The sequence below is a fragment of the Adiantum capillus-veneris genome, chromosome 5 (assembly GCF_014529385.1).
Source record: "Adiantum capillus-veneris isolate H3 chromosome 5, ASM1452938v2, whole genome shotgun sequence".
In the NCBI taxonomy this organism is placed as follows: domain Eukaryota; kingdom Viridiplantae; phylum Streptophyta; class Polypodiopsida; order Polypodiales; family Pteridaceae; genus Adiantum; species Adiantum capillus-veneris.
The window spans coordinates 20,295,230-20,318,152 of record NC_140935.1 but is presented as its reverse complement, the minus strand read 5'-3'; the positions used below and the strand labels follow the sequence as shown (position 1 = coordinate 20,318,152).

The 22,923-nt window shown below is 44.8% G+C and overlaps 1 protein-coding gene across 1 annotated transcript in view; it reads left to right on the top strand.

Annotated features, from left to right (window-relative positions):
* The window catches only part of MET18 (ARM repeat superfamily protein), a 157,398-nt gene extending 136,204 nt beyond the window's left edge, over positions 1 to 21,194 (top strand). The window contains exons 16-24 of the mRNA XM_086512040.1: positions 848 to 1,665; positions 18,087 to 18,162; positions 18,253 to 18,364; positions 19,942 to 20,018; positions 20,120 to 20,200; positions 20,282 to 20,289; positions 20,336 to 20,361; positions 20,472 to 20,520; positions 20,601 to 21,194. Of these exons, the coding sequence (XP_086368166.1) occupies positions 848 to 1,665; positions 18,087 to 18,162; positions 18,253 to 18,364; positions 19,942 to 20,018; positions 20,120 to 20,200; positions 20,282 to 20,289; positions 20,336 to 20,361; positions 20,472 to 20,520; positions 20,601 to 20,661 (1,308 nt within the window). The 3' untranslated portion in view covers positions 20,662 to 21,194. The remainder of the gene's footprint in view (positions 1 to 847; positions 1,666 to 18,086; positions 18,163 to 18,252; positions 18,365 to 19,941; positions 20,019 to 20,119; positions 20,201 to 20,281; positions 20,290 to 20,335; positions 20,362 to 20,471; positions 20,521 to 20,600) is intronic.
* Positions 21,195 to 22,923: the final 1,729 nt, after the last annotated feature.

Genomic DNA, 22,923 nt, shown 5'->3' with positions numbered 1-22,923 from the left:
AAAAAGAGTGCTTTTCCGTACTAGGAGCGACAGGTGATGCTAGTGCTTACACTTCATGATTCTTCGCTGTCGTGTTTGTGTTTTTGCATGTACTCCATCTCGGAGGAGCTAGGAGGCTTTGGCCTATGCTCGGGGATTCCGGAAATGGAATATGGAACGGTAGGTGGAGCTTCACGCTTTGGGCACATATGGGAAAGGTGTCTGAGTGTCTCGGGAATCCTTGCGGGAAGGAAACGACCATCGAGTGTGAGATCTAGAAGGAGGGGACACTCCAGTGGTTGTGCTTGTAGAAAGATTCTCCTTGAATAAATATTCTCCGTAAGGGGGGGGGGGGGGGGGGACCAATCCATCTTCTGGTCCCCAATATTGTGTCTTATCTTCTCCGTTCTCTCCTTCTAATTCTATTTATTTTCCACTAATAAATTGCTCATTCGCTCCGGTTTGTGACACACCTTGTATACACCTTAGTTTTAATGTGACTCTTTCGTATAAGGAGATAATCAGGTCCGAATTTAGAAGCCAAAAGCTCTCGTGTTTTTGAGTGCCTTATGTTCGTTGCACCTCCAAGTTCTCCATGCTAAAGTGTGTGCTGCTTATTTGAAGCTCCACTCTCAACTTGTTATATGGTAACCAACTTGTGGAGGCTCATAGCTTCCATGTCCTTTCTTATTGATAATTGTGGAAATGTCTTGAGTATGCATGTGAAGTAATGTGTCTGAGATAAATATTTTGTCCTGGAAAGAGTGGTGGTGAATTGAGAACTTGGGTGCATTTGTCATATATTGTATATTGCTTCAAAGTTTAGATGAAGGCCACTGCAGTAACAACATTTCTAATATATTTGCAGATTCTTGAGTGCTGCTTGGAAATAGTTCAATTTAGCGTTTCACGATGTAACGAGCCTTCTCAAAGACAACTTATGCTGAAAATGCTGGATCCTTTTTTGCGTGCATCCTCTCACCTTGTTGTCCACCTCGAAGTTCAAGATGTCTGGATAGTTGGTTTTTTTGCCAGTACAGTTATAGCACTCTTGCCTTCTGTTCAGATACCTGATGAGGAAAAGGCACTGAGTAGATTACTTGCAGCAGCAGTTTCTTCGGCATGTAGTCCTGTTAATGTTGTTGCATCTGAGGCTGTCGGTTGCATGCTGAATAAGTGGCATGCCAGTAGTGATAAGAAGCTGGCTACAAGTGGTATTGATGCTTCTATTACGGAAGCAACAGACTTACTAATTAAAGGCGAATGGATCTCCAGAGCACTGTGCCATGAAAGAAGTTCGAATCACTTACCGATACCAGAAGAAGCATTAGTGCTAAAGAGAAAATGCATCAAACTTCTGGCTTGTGCTGGCAAAGGACTAGCCATGAGGGGACATATTGCTGTGTCTGACGTCGCCATGCTGCTGCTAAGCCTTGTCCAATGTAAAAAATCTTTGACAGGCACAAATCCTGGAAATCTGCTAGAGGTTCTTTGGCCGAACGATCAAGAGAAATGTATAGTCTCATTTGCTGCTGCGGAAGCTTTGGGATTTATTTCAAAAGAATCAAATTCTTCTATATGCAAGCAAAATCATTTCATTATCAAACCCTTGTATCAGCAACGCTTTTTTGTCTCCATGCTGCCTCCCCTGCTGCTGGTTCTAAACGAAACGGATGTGCATGAAAGGTAATTTTTTTTTTTTGGTGATGAAGGTTACCTTTTATGTGGTTTGATAATGGCCACAAAAAAGTACACATTGACAGACTTGAATAACATGTGTCATAAATATTTGAGGGAGTAAGACTGCATCTCTATGGATTTCATGGTGGCATTCATCTGCTTTCTATGTTTTTAGTTCAGCTCTGATATCTTTACAGAAAGGGATTAAAAATCTGTAAAAATGACTTAGATGTTGGGGTGTCTTCTGTGAAACAGTATCTGAACAGAACAAAGCCTCTGACCATAGGTCTCCTTGGAAAACATTTTATCTATGTAGCATGGAACAATCGACATAAAATTCACTTTAAAGTGAAAAAGTCAATTCAAACATATGGACAAGACCATGTTACCTAGGCACTAGTACATTGAAATGTCCAAGAGAAGTTTCGAAACGTCTTTAACCTTCCATAAGTTTCTTGATTGAAGGAAACCTAGTTTGTTGGCAACTATGCTCATCTCTTTAACAGCGCTTTTTCTGAGGGTCTTCCTGAGACATGGAGTATGCTTACTACAGTGCCTTTACACAAGGCAAGGTTCTGCATGGACCCTGCTAACTTCAGGACTATCACGATTCGCCATATGTTGGTGAGCATTTACGCAAATTCTTAGGGTCTCAGAGCATCAGGACAAACAGGCTTTAAACACAACTTTTCGACTGTGGAGGTAGAGGTGATTCAGCAAGTGCTTTCCATCATGATTGTATGAGTGCGTGCATGTGAGCATGGGAGAGAATGTGTGCACTGAGTGCTTTCCTTCATGAATGTGTATGTGAGCATGAAAGTATACTCTCACAACCATTTGGCAAAGTCACTTGCCTTTCAAGGAACGCTTGTTTCTATGGCGTTGCCTGCTGAAAGTTCTTCTTGTTGGCACTCTTCTCGGCACACATGGTATCAGCTCTTCTCACTGTGTCCATTGTTTTGCTTCAAAAAAGACTGTTAATCACCTACTTTGGGATTGCCGCGACAATAGGGCCTTTCTTTGATCGCGTCTCGGCCTGTATGTGTCTGCGCTTTCACTCTGCAGTGTTGTGGAAGAGTTTTCAGACTTTTGGCTCTCTGCTGCCTTCTCTCCAACGCTTCGCGATCTTCTTCACCTGGGTTAGATATTGGGCTTTGTGGGTGCTACGTTGTTCCTTGAAGCACCCATCAAATTTCTCTTTTGCATTGCATGCTTTTGTTCGACAAGTTTCTCATATGCATAGAGAGTGTCCCATAATTGGCACTTGCATTAGGCACTCTTCTTTTGTTTCTCCCAGGCATTCACCTTGCATGACAGGTACTTCAAGTCCAACTGCTCAACTCCAATAAGAGCATATACCAAAGGCACTTTTTTTCCCACCGGGTGTTTTCCCGTAAATCATCCAGGTTTTAGACCCTAATCTAGAAACACTTTTTTCCCACCGGGTTTTTTCCCTTTAGTCATCCAGGTTTTAGACCCTAATCTAGAAACACTGATCATCATCCTCTTGTATATATTCCTTCCGCATCAGCAATAAGGAAATGGCTACCCAAATCAATCGTTAACAACTGGGCGCAACAACTGTAGATCACAACATACATGTCAGAGCAAATCTTACCTTCAAGGACAACATCAAGCTTCATCAAACAAGGGCAAGACGGAGAATGGCATACGAAGACAATAAACAAGCAATGACAATTTCAGCAAGAAAGCTCTCAATAACTTGACGCCAATGGAATGCTCTCATGTTTAATTGGACTGATGCGGATCTCTTTCCTGTTTTTGAAGATTTCCCTTAGGCAATCCTTAAGTTTTGCCCTTGATGTTAGAGATATTTCTCCTGAGTTGCATCAATCTTCATGTGAGTTCTTTTAGAGTTTTCCTACAGCCAAATTCTTTTGTGCTCTTCTCATTGTACATGAACTTTGTGGTGGGTTTTCTTCGTCTCGAGGTTTCCCACCTCTAAATTAATCCAAAAGGATTTACAAAAAAGTATGTGAGCATGCGAGAGTTTGTGTACATGTGTATGTGTACGGGTGTGTGCAGGGCGTTACGAGGGTGCACATGTGTGTGGGTTTGTGTGTGGTTTCTCAGTGACCTTGCAAATTTACTTTCTTTTTTATCCGAGAAAAAGATCCTTCTATTAGTTAATGAAACTACCCATAGGGCTACAACCACCTCTACAAGAGAGGGCTACAACAATCATGAGAGGGAGAGTATGTACAATGAGGCTAAATCAAGAGATGGGAGGAGGGAAGAGCCACACAGGTGGACGGTAGTGCCATCTAAGCACACCTTGGACCATGGTGAAAAAAGGCCCATGGCGCCCATGCGGTCGGACCTTCCCTGGAGTCTCTCAAACTGTCCTCTGAGAGTATGGATCAGCTCAAGCCAAAGATCCCGAATAGTCTCTGTTGGTGGTACAGGGCGAGCCTCGAAGATGCGGAAGCAACGGGCCCGCAAGATGGACCAGAGTGTCAGGCCAGAGATGAGCTCCCAACACTCCTCTCTCTCACTGCACCACTCCTGTGGAGTAAGCTCTGTAGCAGGTTGGAGTGTAGGTCGACCCCCCTGCATCACTATCATCGTGCTGGTGGAGGATAGCTCAAACTGAAGTGCCGGGCCTGTGAGAGTGGACCAAGTAGCTGCCCCCCAAGTGTACTTCCAAGTTGCGGAAAGAGTTGGCATTAGCCGAAGAACACGAAGCCAAACCTGCTGTGCCAAAGGACAGTCCCAAAGACAGTGACGCTAACTCTCCAACAGATGGTCACAAGCTGCGCATGCTGCCGAGAGACCATTATTTACAAGCCAACTCCCAACTGCTGTAGCTCAATGTGCAACCAGCCACTGGAACAAAGTGACTCGCCTTGGCTGTCTGGAGTCCCACAACCTCTCCCAAAAAGCCGACAAGAACTCAGCTGTGAGATACTCCTCTTGCCAATGAGGTGCTGCAACAGGACGAGCCTCTCTCTGTGCTGCCAGTATGTGACGTCCCAATCGAACAGTGTACTGAAAGAGAGCGACACTTGGATGATCTGCTGAGGAGAAGGGGTCCCTCCAAAACTACTGTCCAAGATCCTACTGCACTCGTGCCCGAGGACAGCTCTCGCAAGCGCACAGTCTCCAGTGGCCAGTCTCAACAGCTTCAGAGTCACGATCTATGACACAAGTCCTCCCGCATATGCTCACCACTCGGATCCTGTGAAAACAACACTCTGCCACCTGTGGGGCCTCTACTCAAACTCGATGTAAGCGTCCCCCACCCTGTAGCTGGAAAAACAGGAGGGTACTGTCTCTGAGGAAGCCCGAACTCAGATGAGAACCTCCAGTCACTGTAGCCGGGCTACAGTGTCACTTTCACAGGACACAGTTAGTACAGTTGGTCCAGGTTGGTTCACACTGGACGGACCCTCTGGACCCTCTGGCCTAGGAGTGACACGTGGCAGGGTACCGACGGTGGTCTAGTGGACCTCGTGGCCAGGTCACCACATGGCTGACATTTATGAGCCGTTGGTGGCTCTTTATGGTGGTACATAGGAGTGGTAGCGGTTGGTCATCGGATTATCTTCTTCGCCTTTGGTCCGGCGTCATCGAGGTAGCGAGTCTTACACAGAGCACTGCTCCACCATCCGTGCACATCTGAGCCTCGACACCCCTCTTGTACCTGTGAGTTCTGGGCTGGAGCTGAGTGTGCTGCCACGCCAGAGTCTGTACATGGTTCTTTGAGCTAGTCGAGTCCACATGTTCCGGTTCACTATTCTATCTCTGTTGTTATCCATTGTTTCTGTGTTTCATTCTGTTTGAGAGAGTTTTCATTTGTTTGAGTGAGATTGTCACGCACATTGCACTGAGGGGCACCCACACTGGAGAGAGCACGACACATTATCCGCGCTACAGGTGCTCTCACTTTGGCGATCCTGCTGGGGACCTCAACTGAAATCTCACTCTGTGAGGTGCAAATCTTGAAGCTAGTTAGGTTTATCTAGCTTCGCCTACCTTCGCCAACCTTGCCTTGCACTGTTCTCCTCTCGCCTAGTCCAACTGGTCTAGTCCCCTCTCGCCTGGTCCAACTGGTCTAGTCCTCTCCCGCCCTGGTCCAACCTGTCCTCGTCCCTGGTCTAGACCTCCTCGACCCTGGTCTAGTCCTCCTCGTGCCTGGTTTCGTCCCTGGTCCAGCCGGGTCTAGTCACTTACCTGGTCTGGTCTGGTGGAGTCTAGACCCGTCACAAGTTTTCTTGCCCCAAGCTTGGTTGGACTGGTGGTCACTGCATGACACATACAAGGAGGTCAGTCGAGCGTCAAAACACACTACTGAGCCCTCTGAAGTACTATCATAGAAGACGACCTTTGACACCTTGTAGAAATCCTTCAACCTCATCACCTATACCTCCACATACCACATCACCCATTCCTTCATCAGGTTCCCCATCTTCCCGATCACCTTCTCCACTAGCTGGCATAAGCGGCATATCTTGCTGTCCCTGGTATCCCTTTGAATCTACCAGTCTCAATCTCCAGCTAATGTGAGGATGTGCGTATCTGACCAATGGCACACCGCAAACCATGAGATGTATGTGTGTCCATGTAGCTGGGTCAAATCACAAACCCATCTCCTGTGAGGTGGAGAAGATGCTCTCTATAGAAATCCATCTTCGTGTCCAACTCCTGTGGCGGCTCTATCCATGTCCTCCTGCTATCCAGCTAGATCAGGCCGTGAGGAATGAGTCTAGTAATCTCCACTTGTGTAAGAGACATCGAGGATGGTTGAAGAGAGTACTTGAAAGGGGGCAGCATGTCCATGGTGAAGCCATGCGTCTGAAACCATGATGTCATCTGTGCATACGAGCATGAAGTGTCCCCTTGAAGAGCTAACTGTTTGGAAGACTCGAGCACCAGGCTAGCATATCTATCTCTAGTAGTATCCCACAAGCTGTGCACAAAGGAGATTGATCTGGTAAGCGCCTCAATCTCCATAGAAGTGGCAGCTAGCTCTGCTCGAATGATAGCATGGGGTACGGAGGCCTTGGCTCTGATCAGTCGAGAGATCTTAGATACCAAGGACCTTCCCATACATCTCCAACCATCCTGGCCTACAAAAGGTCCCCATATCTGCACCACATACAACATTGTTGAGGCTACTAAATTATCAAAGAGCCATAACTTTGTCCGAGGTTCGTGGAATTGAACCAGGGAACACATCCTCTCCAAGCCTCCCAAGGCCGCAAAAGCTCTAGTCAGTCTAGAGTCTCTGCTGCTCTCTCGAAAGAAAACCTCGGCCCAATGAAGACAACCCCAAGGTAAGTGTATGCATTTGTATACTCTACGATTTCCTTACCCTATGCGAAAGTCGGTGTTGATCTCCTGATCCACTATGGTGTGGTCTTAAACACCATAACCTTGGTTTTACCAAGGTTTACAGACAATCCACTATCCTCTGCAAAACTGTGTAATGCACCCAACTGTCGCTGCATACCCTCCGGTGAGTTAGAGATCAACACAATATTGTCAGCATATAACAACAATGGGATCCACGTCCCTACCAGCTGGGCACCTCTATCACCCTCTCTGTCAATGTAATCAGACACCTCATCAACATACATACCAAATAGAGTAGGAGACAATGGGAACCCTGTTTCACCCCAATGGTGGAGTGAATTAAATCAGATATTCCCTCTAGAGTGCGTACATGTACCATCACTGATTTGTATAGAGCCATAATCCCCCAAATCAACACTATGGGCACCCCCATCCCCTTCAGTCTACGCATCAATCGAGCTCTACGTACCATGTCAAATGCTTTGCGGAAATCCACAAAGCTACAATAAATCCGTCTCCCATGTGAGCTGCCCTCCTCAATCATGTCTCTGAGTGTCAGAATATGATCAATAGTGCAGAAACCCCTCCCGAAATCGCCTGGCCCTGCGCTCGTACATCCTCAACCTTTGCCCAATTACTCAATTGCTGCTCAAGAATGGATGCATACAACCGTGCCAATGTGTGCTCAACCATAATAGTGCGGTAATTCCCAGGCTTTGTAGGATCACTTGCTTAGCAGATGGGCACAATAGTAGACAACCTCCGAGTCTCAGGTAACCCCTCACACATGGCACGATTGAACACTGCAATAACCTCTACCAGCATATCTCTAGCATGTGTAAAGTGCTCTGCTACTAGACCATCATGATCATATGCCTGGATGTCCTCATCTTGTCAATGGCTCTCTTTACCATCTTAGTGGTAAAGAAGGTGCTGGTAGGTGGCTCTATAGGATTTGGAAGGGGGTCCTGTCCAGGAACCATATATAAAGATGAGGCATACTGGCCCCACACATCAGGAGAAGTAATCACTGGGGGAGAGGGGTGCTCATGAAAGAATCGCCATGCCTTTCCTGAGTCTCTACTCAAGAATAGCTGATACAAGTCTCGCTCCAGTTGGGCCAACTAAGCTCGTTTCTTCCGTCGCACAAGGTGCCGTGAAGCAATCCGAGATTGTTTGTAAGTGATGACTCCTAAAAGCAGATCCCTTTGAAGTTGATCTCTCGTCTCTCTGCACTCCTCATCATACCAACTATTCTGGGGCATGCTCCGAGAATATCGCCTCCGACCCGGTTGAGTGTGTGGGTATGCCTTTGATGTTGCACCATGCAGTGGCTCAATCAGTAAAGTGGTGCACTCCTCCACTGAGTGGCCAAGACCAGATGTGCATAGACGGCTATACATCTCCTCTGTATAAACCGACTCAGTCTCTTGTGTAAATGTATAACGGGTATGTGACCTGCCTCCTAATGTGTGGGCTGTACTACATTGAAATGAAACAGACAATGTCAAAAGTGCATGATCCAGTGCTACACCCACTAGTCTAGCTCCCACTATGAAATCCTGAATACAAGGAATAAAGCTCGGTTTTGCCATAACATAGTCCACTGTACTCGCCCCGTGTGTGTGGAAAGCATGTGAAAACGGTTGGTCCAGGAAATCGTTGTAAGCCATTAAGTATGGCTAACCCATGTGTGGTCGTCATCTCCATGAGGTATCTCCCATACTCTGTCTGCTCTCTCTGTCATGTGAGCATCGGTCAAGCCCCAAGTCACCCACATCCAACTCTCTAAGCATCTCATCTGAAGTGTCGTAGAAGACTGTTTGAGAGTTGCCTGTTCGCGCATTGAAGTCCCCTAGGAGGATGATACCACCATCCCTAGAAAACTCCCATATATCATCATCTAGTATAGAGAAAGGCGATTGTCCTCTGGCTACCAGTCTCAACCTTAAGCTGATGTGAGGATATGCGTATCTGACCAATGGCACACCGCAAACCATGAGACATATGTGTGTCCATGTAGCTGGGTCAAATCACAAACCCATCTCTTGTGAGGTGGAGAAGATGCTCTCTATAGAAAGCCATCTTCGTGCCCAACTCCTGTGGCGGCTCTATCCATGTCCTCCTGGTATCCAGCTAGTAATCTCCACCCGTGTAAGAGACATCGAGGATGCTTGAAGAGAGTACCAGAAAGGGGGCAGCCTGTCCATGGTGAAAGCATGCGTCTGAAACCATGATGTCATCTGTGCATACCAGCATGAAGTGTCCCCCTGAAGAGCTAACTGTCTGGAGGTCTCAAGGGCCAGCCTAGCATATCTGTCTCTATTAGCATCCCACAAGCTCTGCACAAAGGGGACTGATCTGGTAAGCGCCTCAATCTCCATAGGAGGGGCAGCTAGCTCTGTTCGAATGATAGCGTGGGGTACAGAGGCTTTGTCTTTGATCAATCGAGAGATCATAGATACCAAGGGTCTCTCCATACGTCTCCAACTAGCCTGGCCTAGAGAAGGTCCCCATATCTGCACCCCGTACAACATAGCAGCGGCTACTAAGGTATCAAAGAGCCATAACCTTGTCCGAGGTTTGTGGAACTGAACGTGCGAACACATCCTCTCCAAGCCTCCCAAGGCCGCAAAAGGTCTAGTCAGTCTAGTCTCTGCTGCTCTCGCCAAAGAAAACCTCGGCCCAGTGAAGACAACCCCAAGGTAAGTGTATGCATCTGTATACTCTGCAATCTCTTGATCATATGTGAAAGTCGGTGCTGATCTCCTGATCCAGTGTGGTGTGGTGTTAAACACCATAACCTTGGTTTTACCAAGGTTTACAGACAATCCACTATCCTCTGCAAATTTGTGTAATGCATCCAATTGGTGCTGCATACCCTCTGGTGAGTCAGAGATCAACACAATATTGTCAGCATATAACAACAATGGGATCCACGTCCGTGCCTGCTGGGCGCCTCTATCACCCTCTCTATCAATGTAATCAGACACCTCATCAACATACATACCAAATAGAGTAAGAGACAATGGGCAACCTTGTTTCACCCCAATGCTGGAGTGAACTAAATCAAATATCCTCTCCAAGTGCGTACATGTCCCATGTCTGATCTGTATAGAGCCATAATCCCCCAAATCAACACTATGGGCACCCCCATCTCCTGCAGTCTGCGCATCAATCGAGCTCTCGGTACGATGTCTAATGCTTTGCGGAAATCCACAAAGCTACAATAAATCCGCCTCCCATGTGACCTGCCCTCCTCAATGATGGCTCTGAGTGTCAGAATATGATCAAGAGTGGAGAAACCCCTCCTGAAACCGGCTTGGCCCTTTGCTCGTAGACCCTCACCCTCTGCCCAATTACTCAACTGCTGCTCAAGAATGGATGCATTCAACCGTGCCAATGTGTGCCCAACCATAATTAGTGCAGTAATTCCGAGGCTCTGTAGGATCACCTGCTTTGAAGATAGGCACAATAGTAGACAATCTCCAAGTCTCGGGTAACCCCTAGCACATGGCACGATTGAACAACACTGCAAGAACCTCTACCAACATATCTCTAGCACAGCGTAACCGCGAAACGCGTTTCAGGAGGCCTGAAACGCGAAACAGGTGAAACGGCCGAAACGTTTCACTTGGAAGGTGAAACGCCTGGAGTGAAACGCCTGAAATGAAAAATTGCCTTTAGAGAATTTATCCATTAAATAGTTAATTATTTATTATGTATATCCTATTTCAAGGTTAACATAGCATGTGTCTCTACTCAGTGCACTGTGAACACCTATTTTGTCGATACATAACTCTATATATACACAAAATTGGCGTTACGGTTAGACGTTTCACTGAAGCCTTAGCCTAGTGTGAAACGTTTCGGGATGAAACGCCACGTTTCGGGGTGAAACGTTCCGCGGTTACACTGCTCTAGCATGTGTAAAGTGCTGTGCTACTAGACCATCATGATCATATGCCCTGTTGGTCCTTATCCTATCAATGGCTCTCTTTACCATCTAAGTGGTAAAGAAGGTGCTGGTAGGTGGGCATGGCTCTGTATTTGGAAGGGGGTCCTATCCAGGAACCATATATACAGATGAGGCATACTGGCTCCACACATCAGGAGAAGTAATCGCGCGGGGAGAGGAGTGCTCATGAAAGAATTGCCATGCCTCTCTTGAGTCTCTACTCAAGAATAGGTGATACAAGTCTCGCTCCATCTGGGCCAAGTAAGCTCGTTTCTTCCGTCACACAAGGCGTTGATAAGCAATCTGAGATTGTCTGTAATTGATGACTCCTAAAAGAAGATCCCTGTGAAACTGGGTTCTCATCTCTCTGCACTCCTCATCATACCAACTATTCTGAGGCATGCTCTCAGAATATCGCCTCCGACCCGGTTGAGTGTGTGGGTATGCCTTTGATGCTGCATCATGCAATGTCTCGGTCAGTAAAGTGGTGCACTCCTTCATTGAGAGGCCAGGATAAGCTATGCATAGACGGTTCTGTATAAACTGAGTCAGTCTCTGGTGTAAATGTATAACGGGTATGTGACCTATCTCTTGATGTCTGGGTTGTACCATACTGAAATGAAACAGAAAATGTCAAAAGTGCATGATCCACTGCTACGTCCACTAGTCTGCCTTCCACTATGAAATCCTAAATACAAGGAATAAAGCTCGGCTGTGCCATAACATAGTCCACTGTACTAGCCCCGTGTCTTTGTGGAAAGCATGTGAAACCGGCTGCTCTTGGAAATCGTTGTAAGCCATTAAGTATGGCTAACCCATGTGTGGTCGTCATCTCCGTGAGGTATCTCCCATACTCCGTCTGCTCTCTGTCATGTGAGCGTCTGTCAAGTCCAAACTCACCCACATCCAGCTCTCTAAGCATTTCATCTGAAGTGTCCCTAGAAAACTCCCATATATCATCATCTAGTATAGAGAAAGGCGATTGTCCTCTCGTTGCACCATATACTGACGTACTGGGGAGGGGGGGGGGGGGGAAGTAACATATGGCAATTTATAGAAATCGGCCTGTGTTAGCTCTCAGCCTCACCCACATGTATCTAGCATGATCATCTCTCCGTACAATATGTAGTAGTGGCTGTAACTCCTCCCTAAATAGCACTACTACTCCTCTTGAACGTCTACTCCCATGCTCAGATCTCGCGATTGTCCTGTGGGCTATCTCCCATCTGTATCCCACCACATGTGGCATAAGCTGTCCGGGGTTCTGATGCATCTCTGAGAAGAAAACAATGTCCTCAAAGGCACCAACGTCCAACCTCATAGATCCATTACAATTCCAAGTAGCCATCTTCAAGGTGGTCCCATAGGTCTCACACCGTCATGTAGAGCGCCGCTCTACAATCACCACCCGACCATCTTTGTAAAAGCCCATCTTTCTCTTCTCCCTTGCCGCCGTAATCTCTGGAATTACCTCTCATATGCGCAAGCTGTGAGAGAGTGAGATCATTACCGAGAAAAATACATGTCTTCTTGAGAGTAGGCCTCTTTCTCAAGAATTCCTATCTTCCAAGGAGGGGAAGCGTAGTATGAGAGCTCTCCCTTTCGAAGATTCTCCGGGCTATCACTCTTCTTGTCGACTCTCCATGCCTTTGTGTGTGAAGGCTTGTCCATCCCCATCATGGATGTGAGGCTTGTGACCTCTTTTTCCACATTGTTTATGTCCTTGAGGCCGGTTACCCTCACATGTAGAGTTCGCATCCTCCTTCTTTGTTCCTCTTCGAGGGTCATGTTAATAAGACTGGGTGTACAAGGAGCTTCCTTACCTTTCCCTTTCTTGGAAACCTCAATCCATTTTTCGGCCGCCTCTACTTTCTTTTGTGTTGCGGAGATGACCACGGCCCATGACGACTTCTCCTCACCTTCCTTAATAGCCAGTATTTCTTCTCTCATGGTATTCAATTCTTCCATCATGGATGGCTGAATTTCTCCTTCTTCGAGCTGCCCACTTTTTGCTTGTAGATTTTGGATGATGGAATTTTGGATAACCACTTTCTCCTCGAGCGAAGCGCTCCTCCTACACATGCCATCTCTTTCTTCAGTCCATCTTTGAAGAATAGTGTTCCTTTCCTTCCTCTACTCTTCAACTTCATGCGTGTCTTACATGTGGGGGAAGCCGTTGGCACTTCTTCGACTTTTTCCATGATTGAGAGAGAGAGAGAGAGAGAGAGAGAGAGAAGAAGAAGAAGAGAGTTTCAAACAGCAGAAAAATGTAAGAAACCCTAAAAAACAGCACGAAACGCTTGTGAAACCTTAATAAACAGTATAACACAGATTTGAAACCCTAAAAAACAGCAAAAAAACAATGGAGAAACCCTAAAAAATAGCAAGAAACGATGACAAAACCCTAAAAAATAGCAAAAAACAATGACGAAACCTTAAAAAACAGCAAAAAAACAATTTCGAAACCCTAAAGATAGTAAAAAATATAGTGACGAAACCTTAAAAACAACCAAAATGGCATTTCAAAACCCTATAACAGCAAAGAAGAAGTGGTGAAACCCTAAAAACAGAGAGAGAGAGAGAGAGAGAGAGAGAGAGAGAGAGAGAGAGAGAGAGAGAGAAATGAAATGAAATGAAATGTTATATTAACGGCTTCAAAAGGCCATAATGACCTATGAGACCCGAAAGTTACAAAGTGGTGGATTTGATACAAAGTCAGAGTAACAAAATAACCTAACAACAGTACAAAACAAAGATATATACCATGGGGTCCTAAGTTGATCGATGTGAACCAAGCAAAAGACTAAGCAAAAAATGGGCGGCTTGTTGGGATAGCTGAATCACAAGAGATCTAGCATCAGTCGTTGGCGAATCTCATCAATTTCCTCCATGGTTAGTAGTCTGACCGGGCGTCGTCCATGCCTGGCCAGCGTGCTCTGAATTTTCTGTCGTAGCCTCCGTCGATGCTGTGTAGTTCTTCGCAGCCGCGGGCGCCTGGATTTCCCCAGTTCAATCTCTCGGTCAATCACAGAGAGAGAGAAATGAAATGAAATGAAATGATATATTAACGTCTACAAGAGGCCAAAATGACCTATGAGACCAACTGATTACAATGATGAGTCTAGTACCAAGTCTGGGTACAAACAAGAAAACTACAAACAAAGAACTGATAGGAGTGCTACCGACTCCTATGGGTGGCTGGTAGGCTGAGCAATGGTATCACCATAAAGGTACAAAATGGGGATAAGTGTCACCATGATACAATATAGCAGTAGCATGAAGCCGGCAAAGAGAGAGAGAGAGAGAGAGAGAGAGAGAGAGAGAGAGAGAGAGAGAGAGAAAACAATAAACTGTAAAAAACAGCAAGAAACGCTTGTGGAACCTTAAAAAAACATCAAAACACAGATTTGAAACCCTTAAAAACAGTAAAAAACAGCAAAAAAACAATTTCGAAACCCTAAAAACAGAAAAAGCAGTGACAAAACCCTAAAAACAGCCAAAAAGCAATTTCAAAACCCTACAAACAGCAAAGAGAAGTGATGAAGGGCCAAAATGACCTATGAGACCAAAAAGTCACAACGCGGTGAATCTGATACAATGTTTGAGTACCAGAGAGAGAGAGAGAGAGAGAAAGAGAGAGAGAGAGAGAGAAATGAAATGAAATGAAATGTTATATTAACGTCTTCAAAAGGCCAAAATGACCTATGAGACCAATCAGTTACAAAATAGTGAATCTAATACCATGTCTGGGTACAAAAGAACTAGAAAAGAACTAGAAGTGGAACAAAATACTACTACTACTACTACAATCTAAAACTACGTGGGTGTAGCAGCTGATACAATAGGTACCCGGTAAACTGGATGTAACAGTGTGTGAAACAAAGATGGAAGAAATGGTGAGGATCCATCCCCATCTGCACTCTGGATGTCGAGAGAGTATGGCTCGAATCTTCTGTTGTAGTCTCCGTCGATGCTGTGTAGCTCCTCTCCTCAGTCGCGGTCGTCTGTATCTCTGTAGCTCCAATGCTCAGTCGATGAGAGTGCCAGTAGTGGTCGAATGAGTGTGGGACGAGCTCTGCAGTGGTGGCTGCTCCTCTGGCTGTCCCATATCTAGTGAAAAGAAATCTGTAATGTGTCTCTGGGACTGCCTCTCTCTAGCTCTCCCCAGTAAAGTGTCTCTATACCTGTGTAACTCAAGTAGATATAGTCCAAGACATCTCTGATCCTCATAACTCATGACCCTAGATAGAGGACCAAAACCCTCTCTGAATAAGCAGTGGAAACGCCCCCGTATCTCATAGAACACTGTGCAATGACATATGTAGTGCAACTCTGTCTCTGGCTCTCTCTGGCATAATCGGCATATCCTGCTGTCTGCTGGTATCCCTCTGAATCTACCAGTCTCAATCTCGAGCTGATGTGAGGGTGTGCGTATGTGACCAATGGCACAACGCAAACCATGAGACATATGTGTGTCCATGTAGCTGGGTCGAATCACAAACCCATCTCCTGTGAGGTGGAGAAGATGCTCTCTATAGAAAGCCATCTTCGTGCTCAACTCCTGAGGCGGCTCTATCCATGTCCTCCTGGTGTCGAGCTGGATCAGGTCCTGACGAATGAGTCTAGTGATCTCCACCCGTGTAAGAGACAGCGAGGGTGCCTGAAGAGAATACTGGAAAGGGGGCAACCTGTCCATGGTGAAGCCATGCGTCTGAAACCATGAAGTCATCTGTGCATACCAGCATGAAGTGTCCCCCTGTAGAGCTAACTGTCTGGAAGACTCAAGGGCCAGTCTAGCATATCTGTCTCTAGTAGTATCCCATAGGCTGTGCACAAAGGACACTGATCTGGTAAGCGCCTCAATCTCCATGGGGGGGGCAGCTAGCTCTGCTCGAATGATCGCGTGAGGTACGGAGGCCTTGGCTCTAATCAATCGGGAGATCATAGATACCAAGGGCCTCTCCATACGTCTCCAACCATCCTGGCCTACAGAAGGTCCCCAAACCTGTACCCCATACATCATAGCTGAGGCTACTAAAGTATCAAAGAGCCATAACTTTGTCCGAGGTTCCTGGAACTGAACCTGCGAACACATCCTCTCCAAGCCTCCCAAGGCCGCATAAGCTCTGGTCAGTCTAGTCTCTGCTGCTCTCCCCAAAGAAAACCTCGGCCCAGTGAAGACTATCCCAAGGTAAGTGTATGCATCTGTATACTCCACAATCTCTTGACCATACGTGAAGGTCGGTGCCGATCTCCTGATCCATTGCGGTGTGGTGTTAAACACCATGACCTTGGTTTTACCAAGGTTTACAGACAATCCACTATCCTCTGCAAAACTGTGTAATGCATCCAACTGTCGCTGCATACCCTCTGGTGAGTCAGAGATCAAGACAATATCATCAGCATATAACAACAATGGGATCCACGTCCCTGCCAGCTGGGCACCTCTATCACCCTCTCTGTCAATGTAATCAGACACCTCATCAACATACATACCAAATAGAGTAGGAGACAATGGGCAACCCTGTTTCACCCCGATAGTGGAGTGAACTAAGTCAGATATCCCCTCTGGGGTGCGTACATGTCCCATCACTGATCTGTATAAAGCCATAATCCCCCAAATCAACACTGTGGGCACCCCCATCTCCTGCAGTCTGCGCATCAGTCGAGCTCTCGGTACCATGTCAAATGCTTTGCGGAAATCCACAAAGCTACAATAAATCCGTCTCCCATGTGACCTGCCCTCCTCAATGATAGCTCTGAGTGTCAGAATATGGTCAAGAGTGGAGAAACCCCTCCTGAAACCTGCCTGTCCCTTTGCCCGTACACCCTCACCCTCTGCCCAGTTACTCAACTGCTGCTCAATAATGGATGCATACAATCGTGCCAGTGTGTGTCCAACCATAATAGTGCGGTAATTTCCAGGCTCTGTAGGATCACCTGCCTTGAATATAGGCACAATAGTAGACAACCTCCAAGTCTCAGGTAATCCCTCACACATGGCACGATTGAACAACACTGCAAGAACCTCCATCAACATATCCCTAGCATGTATAAAGTGCTCCGCTACTAGACCGTCATGATCGTAAGCCCTCCTGGTCCTCATCCTGTCAATGGCTCTCTTTACCATCTCAGTGGTAAAGAAGGTGCTCGTAGGTGGACATGGCTCTGTAGGATCTGGAAGGGGATCCTGCCCAGGAACCGTATATAACGATGTCGCATACTGGCCCCACACATCAGGAGAAGTAATCACTGGGGGAGGGGAGTGCTCATGGAAGAGTCGCCATGCCTCGCCTGAGTCTCTACTCAAGAACAACTGATACAAGTCTCGCTCCATCTGGGCCAGGTAAGCTCGTTTCTTCTTTCGCACAAGGCGCCGGAAAGCAATCCGCGACTGTCTGTAGGTGATGACTCCTAAATGAAGATCCCTCTGAAGCTGGGCTCTCATCTCTCTGCACTCCTCATCGTACCAACTATTCTGGGGCATGCTCCCAGAATGTCGCCTCCGATCCGGTTGAGTGTGTGGGTATGCCTCTGATGCTGCATCATGTAGTGTCTCAGTCAGTAAAGTAGTGCACTCCTCTACTGAGAGGCCTGGAGCAACTGTGCATAGACGATCCCAGATTGCCTCTGTATAAACCGAGTCAGTCTCTGGTGTAAATGTATAACGGGTGTGTGACCTGCCTCCTGATTTCTGGGCTGTACTAAACTGAAAAGATACGGACAGTGTCAAGAGAGCATGATCCACTGCTACGCCCACTGGTCTGAGAGAGAGAGAGAGAGAGAGAGAGAGAGAGAGAGAGAGAGAGAGAGAGAGAGAGAGAGAGAGAGAGAGAGAGAGAGAGAGAGAGAGAGAGAGAAGAAGAAGAAGTGAGTTTTAACGTCGTAGGAAACTTTCCAGAGAGAGAGAGAGAGAGAGAGAGAGAGAGAGAGAGAGAGCTTAATAACATGTGTTAGAGTGCGAAGTTGGCATATGACATAGAACGATGTACATGTGTGTATCCTCTGGCTACAAAATAAAATAGGCTAATGTGGGGTTGAGTAAGAAAATAGACTGAAGTGGGCCTTTTAACCACTGCTATTGGTTTTGTCTTGTCCCTCCAATGCTTCTTTCTAATCGAGTATTAAATTATGAAGTTGTTACCTCTCCCAGGGCCATGCTGTACTACGCTTTTGGAAATTTGGTTGCCGGAATTCCCATAACGGTGGTTCTGACAGAATCAAACAGAGTAAGTTTGTACGTTGTAATGTTGTGTAGTAGCTGTTTTGATGGCAGTGGAGACATCAAATATATAACAGGTGCTTATGAGTTCTGTCAGGCATTCCCTTTAGTGTTGGAGAGCTTGTCAGCTTTATCTGGTGATGAAAGGCATTCTGACGTGCTGTTATCTGTTCTCCTAGTTCTTTCTTCAATTCTGGTCGACAAACTTGGTAATCTCATGAATGTGTCACTTCAGTGCAGTTTTTTATTGTTTTGTGCCTTTGTTCAGATTTTCAACATGCTGGATTATGTGATTAAATCAGGATTCAGTTGACTTGTGTTTCTCCTTATCTGGATCTTAATGGTCATTGTCTCCTTAATTTTCTCCCTTTGGATGTTAAGCTTGTGTTTAAGAGACAAACACAAGCGCTTTGTCAAAGGATCTATCTGAGAATGTTGGATATGACTATTTAAGCTGGCATTCCTCATCGCAATTAAGTGAAAGCATCACGCTCGTCCCTTCTCTCCTGTTTGTGATTCAGAAGGTTGAACCACTCTGCTGGATCCCTCTTCACAACACTGTTAAAGGTCTGCTTTGCATATGAGAAGAATGATCGTATCTGTAAAGAAATTTTTTTCACATTTACTTCTGAAAAGAATTTAGATCAGCTTGTCATTAGCTCCATCAACAGTGAAAACCTGCTAATTTTCTTGAAAATCACGACTGCCTCTTTAAGTCCCCATAGAAATTACCTCTAGTATCCTACTTGTATCCTATTCAGCCAGGTAGTTGTTTCCTGTCTGCTAGCATGTGTGTGAACTTTGGAATCCCTACATAGCCGCCAAGTCCCGGATGGTATGTTAAATACGGCGGTGTATAATACGCACAATACATATTATGAAAGAGGCTGACTTACATAATATGCGAGCTTTTCCACCGTATATTTTTCTCGGAAGGGGTAGATGCGGAAAACTCTATTGGAAAAGCTCAAGTGATTTTCAAAACTATGATGAAAAAAGGTTAAAGCATGTCCACAACATCATCTTACTGATCAAACCCTTAAGGCAAAAACATAAACATCAACAAAGGATCGCAATTTTTGACCCTCACAATCCTATTTATCAGGCTCAGCATGCTTTTTTAGTGTCGTATGTCGTTCTAAGTTTCGTAGCAATTTGAGACGGTGTGTGTGAGAAAGTCTGCTTGTCGATCTTGATTTGTTAGTAGATGCTGTGGTCAAGAAAGTCTTCCTATTGATCTTGATTTGTTGTCCTTGTTTGCTAGCCTAATAGGCATTGTGGATAGGCTGTTCTGTCGTGCTTGACAAGCCAGCATAGTCTATGTTCCCCAACCGGAATGACTCCCTGTGTATTGACATAGATATGTTAGTGTCTAAATAGCTATCCTGCATCATCTGCACAGAAACCCACTAACATTAGCACCTGTGTTGAGGATGCAGAAGCTTTGGTGGTGTTAAATCACCCAATTCTGGGCCATTTGAAATTAAATACTCTTCTTCATTTGACATGTTTTGTGTCCTCTTCCCAGTTAGGCAGTGAAAGCAATTGCATGCTTATAATACCCATTGCCCTTTAATTCCACTCAACCTGGCTGTGACAATACCGCAGCAAAAGGAAGAAAACTCCTATGTCTATACTACAAAAGGGTTTTTATGGTGTGATAACAGGGAGGCATTGGGAAAACAATACCATTAATCAAGTAAAAATGCCTGCTATGTTTTGGGTGATGAATATTTATAGAACATGACGTCTTGAGCTGAAATGCGTATGGCTCCATCTGTTGCAGCTGCCGAAGTTGCTTCTCAACATGTGCCGGCCATTATTGGCCGTCTACAAAACTTGATAAACTACAGAGATTCAGCGGCAAGTCGTTTTGCATCAGTGTGTTAATTGAGAAAACAGACGTCAAGCATTGTCTAGTCATTTAGAGAATGAATCTTGTTTTGTTGGTCTCTTTTATGCAGGTGGTACGTGAGACTTCTTTGCTGTGCCTTGGTGCGCTTGTAGCACTACCCTACGCAAGAGTCTTTCCTTTCCGGGCTCAGGTGATGTATTGTTTATGAAGGAAGTTCACAAGTTGCATGGTGCAGCAATCACTCTCAAGACGATTTGTTGCTATCATGCAGGTTTTGAAGTCCTTGACAAATACACTGGACGATCCCAAGCGCTCTGTGAGGAAGGAGGCTATTAGGTGTCGACGAGCCTGGTAAAAGCTCTCTATTGTGCCTTAGCATAAAGCCTGTTCTTCTTCATATCCTAGCCGTCATCTTCCATTGGGTATGTTCACCCTTAATGATAGTAAAACCATCATGACAGGGACTCGCTTGCACGGTGATGGTGGCGTTTCCTGTAGGAAACCAAGCAGGTTTCATTGTAACTCTTGATTAAATTTTTCTTGTTTATCTCGTTGTACAGTTCTAATTGTATTGCCCTATGGAATTGCAGAGAAGCAGAGAGTTTCTCTGTTGGAAAAGCCAGCATAGCCAATGCATTCAAATATATGTAAATCTTAAGAAATTTCAGATGAGACTCCGTAATATTTTTATGGTGGTCTTTGTAGTGCTACTGCATTTTCTATGATCAAGTGGTGACTAGTTCTTAGTAAGAAATGCCAATATTTATACGCGTATACAAGCATGTCACCTTTTGTGGTACATCTCGGATCTAGGTTTCTTTTTTTTCTGGGGCATGCGAAAACTTGCCTTGTAGGAGAAAGGAGATAGCTGTACAAATTTAGGGTTCAATGAACTCTTCCATCAGCTTATGTACGCCACCATGACTAGTCACGTTGTTCAATCTGTTTGTAAAGGTAACAAATAGAAATTTTTGTTTGGTTCTTTTCAAATAAGAGAATGGAGGAATCAAAAAAGATGAGCTTCTTAATACTTGACATAAGGCATTAAGACATGAAATACAGACATTGGCTGCAAAACCTTGTGGTGGTATCATTTTTTATTTATTACAACTGTACACCTCGGCTACTTGATTAAAGCTTGTTTTTAGGATGTTTCTCAAACTGTTTTGCCCCCTTCTAATTTGATTGTCCCATTTCACTTGCCCGAATGCAATGACTGGGTATCATTACAACCCAAACACCTGTTACCTTGTATGATTTGAATTGCTTTCACCACATAGGAGAAATGTCTTGTGTGGGGAGCCAATGTGTACAGTGGACAACGGAAGAGTACTCTACAGAACCAATTGTCTTCACCATCTTGGGTTTATGTTCAGGAGGTGATCTCTCCTTGGAGACCTAGTGCTTGGTATAATGTGATATAAGTTATCTTATATGGCTCCACTGTATTTTTTGAGAGATTCCTTTGTTCCCTCTAGCAATAGCCAGCCATATATTTTTATGATGATTACCCCTTTGAGGCATGTTCATGACCCAATAACTTCCTTTTCCATATAGCTCTAGTTCCACACTTGAGATACACTTCCCAATTAATGAAGTAATAAGAACAAACCAACTCATTGTGTCACAATTTTGCAAAACACTACATTAGGCAATAGACAGTGCATCAGTTTGGAAAATTGGTTTTGTAGTTGCAAATAAACGTACTAGAACTCAAGAATCCAATTTAGAATATGTAGGACCATCAAAGTACAGAAGTAAGATTTGAATAGAGAGTCCGTTCATGATTAAAACGCGCTCAATAAAATCGATGAATGGAGTTTCTCACACTCCAAAGTGATTGTTTCCTATCATGATGATGGTTGTGCAAACTGGTTATAGAAAAGCTTAGGTATTTTGAACTACATGGCTCTTTGTAATATTCTTGCATTGTCTACCATAGGCACTTGGAATCCTGTTAATGAAGGTTTCTTTACCTTTCAGAAAACTCAAACAATGCTACCATGGACAGCTCACATCGTGCCTCTAAGATTGCATAGTATCTTTTGTGGTGCCAAAGGTACTTGATGAAGTACCTATGGATGTCGTCAATAGTTGTGTAGTCATAGGTTTTTGTAGATACCATATAGTGTTTGAGGAAGTCTTTTTTTCTTGAGTAGCTGTATTTTCTCCTTTTGAGAGTGCAAGTCGGAAGTGCAAGTAGAATTTTCGAAAATGTAGGATTTTGAAATGTCTCCTTGTAATAGTTCAAAAGGTATTTGTAGGTTCATATTTATTATCGTATGCTCTCCACTTCCATAGGTACTTTTTGGAGTGTCTTAGGAAGTTTAAAGTGGCTTTGTAGTTTCATAGGAGTTTCGTAGGTATGTAGGTACTTTCATGAGTAATTGTGCAACTCTATATTTACTTTCCAACCTTAAGTACTCTACAGTGCATTGGTAGTGTTGTAGGTTCTTTGTGGGTACACATTCCACATGAATTTTTAAGAGAACCTTAAGTTCTCTAGAGTGGCCTTGTAGAATGAGGTCATATTATGATGTCCATACAGACTTCGGAGCTACATAATTGTATTAATCTAGCTACCACAGATACCTAGTAGGTTATTTATGAGATTCTAAAGGTACTTCCAATAAGAAATTATACACTTTTTAAAGATTTGTATCCATGATATGTCCATAGGTACTTCTTAAGTACATATTAAGTACTTATGACTTCAAAAAGAAGGTCCAATTTATGTATCATGGGCACCTCAAATGGTGAATGTAACGTTCTCTAGGTACTTTTGATGTGCCATGTGTACTTTTAAGGTATGCTACCATCTTTGCGTACTTCATAACATGGTTAGATTGTTGTTTATGGTGGCCATAGGTACTTATGTAGTACCTAAACTTTTGAAAATAGCTCAACCAAACT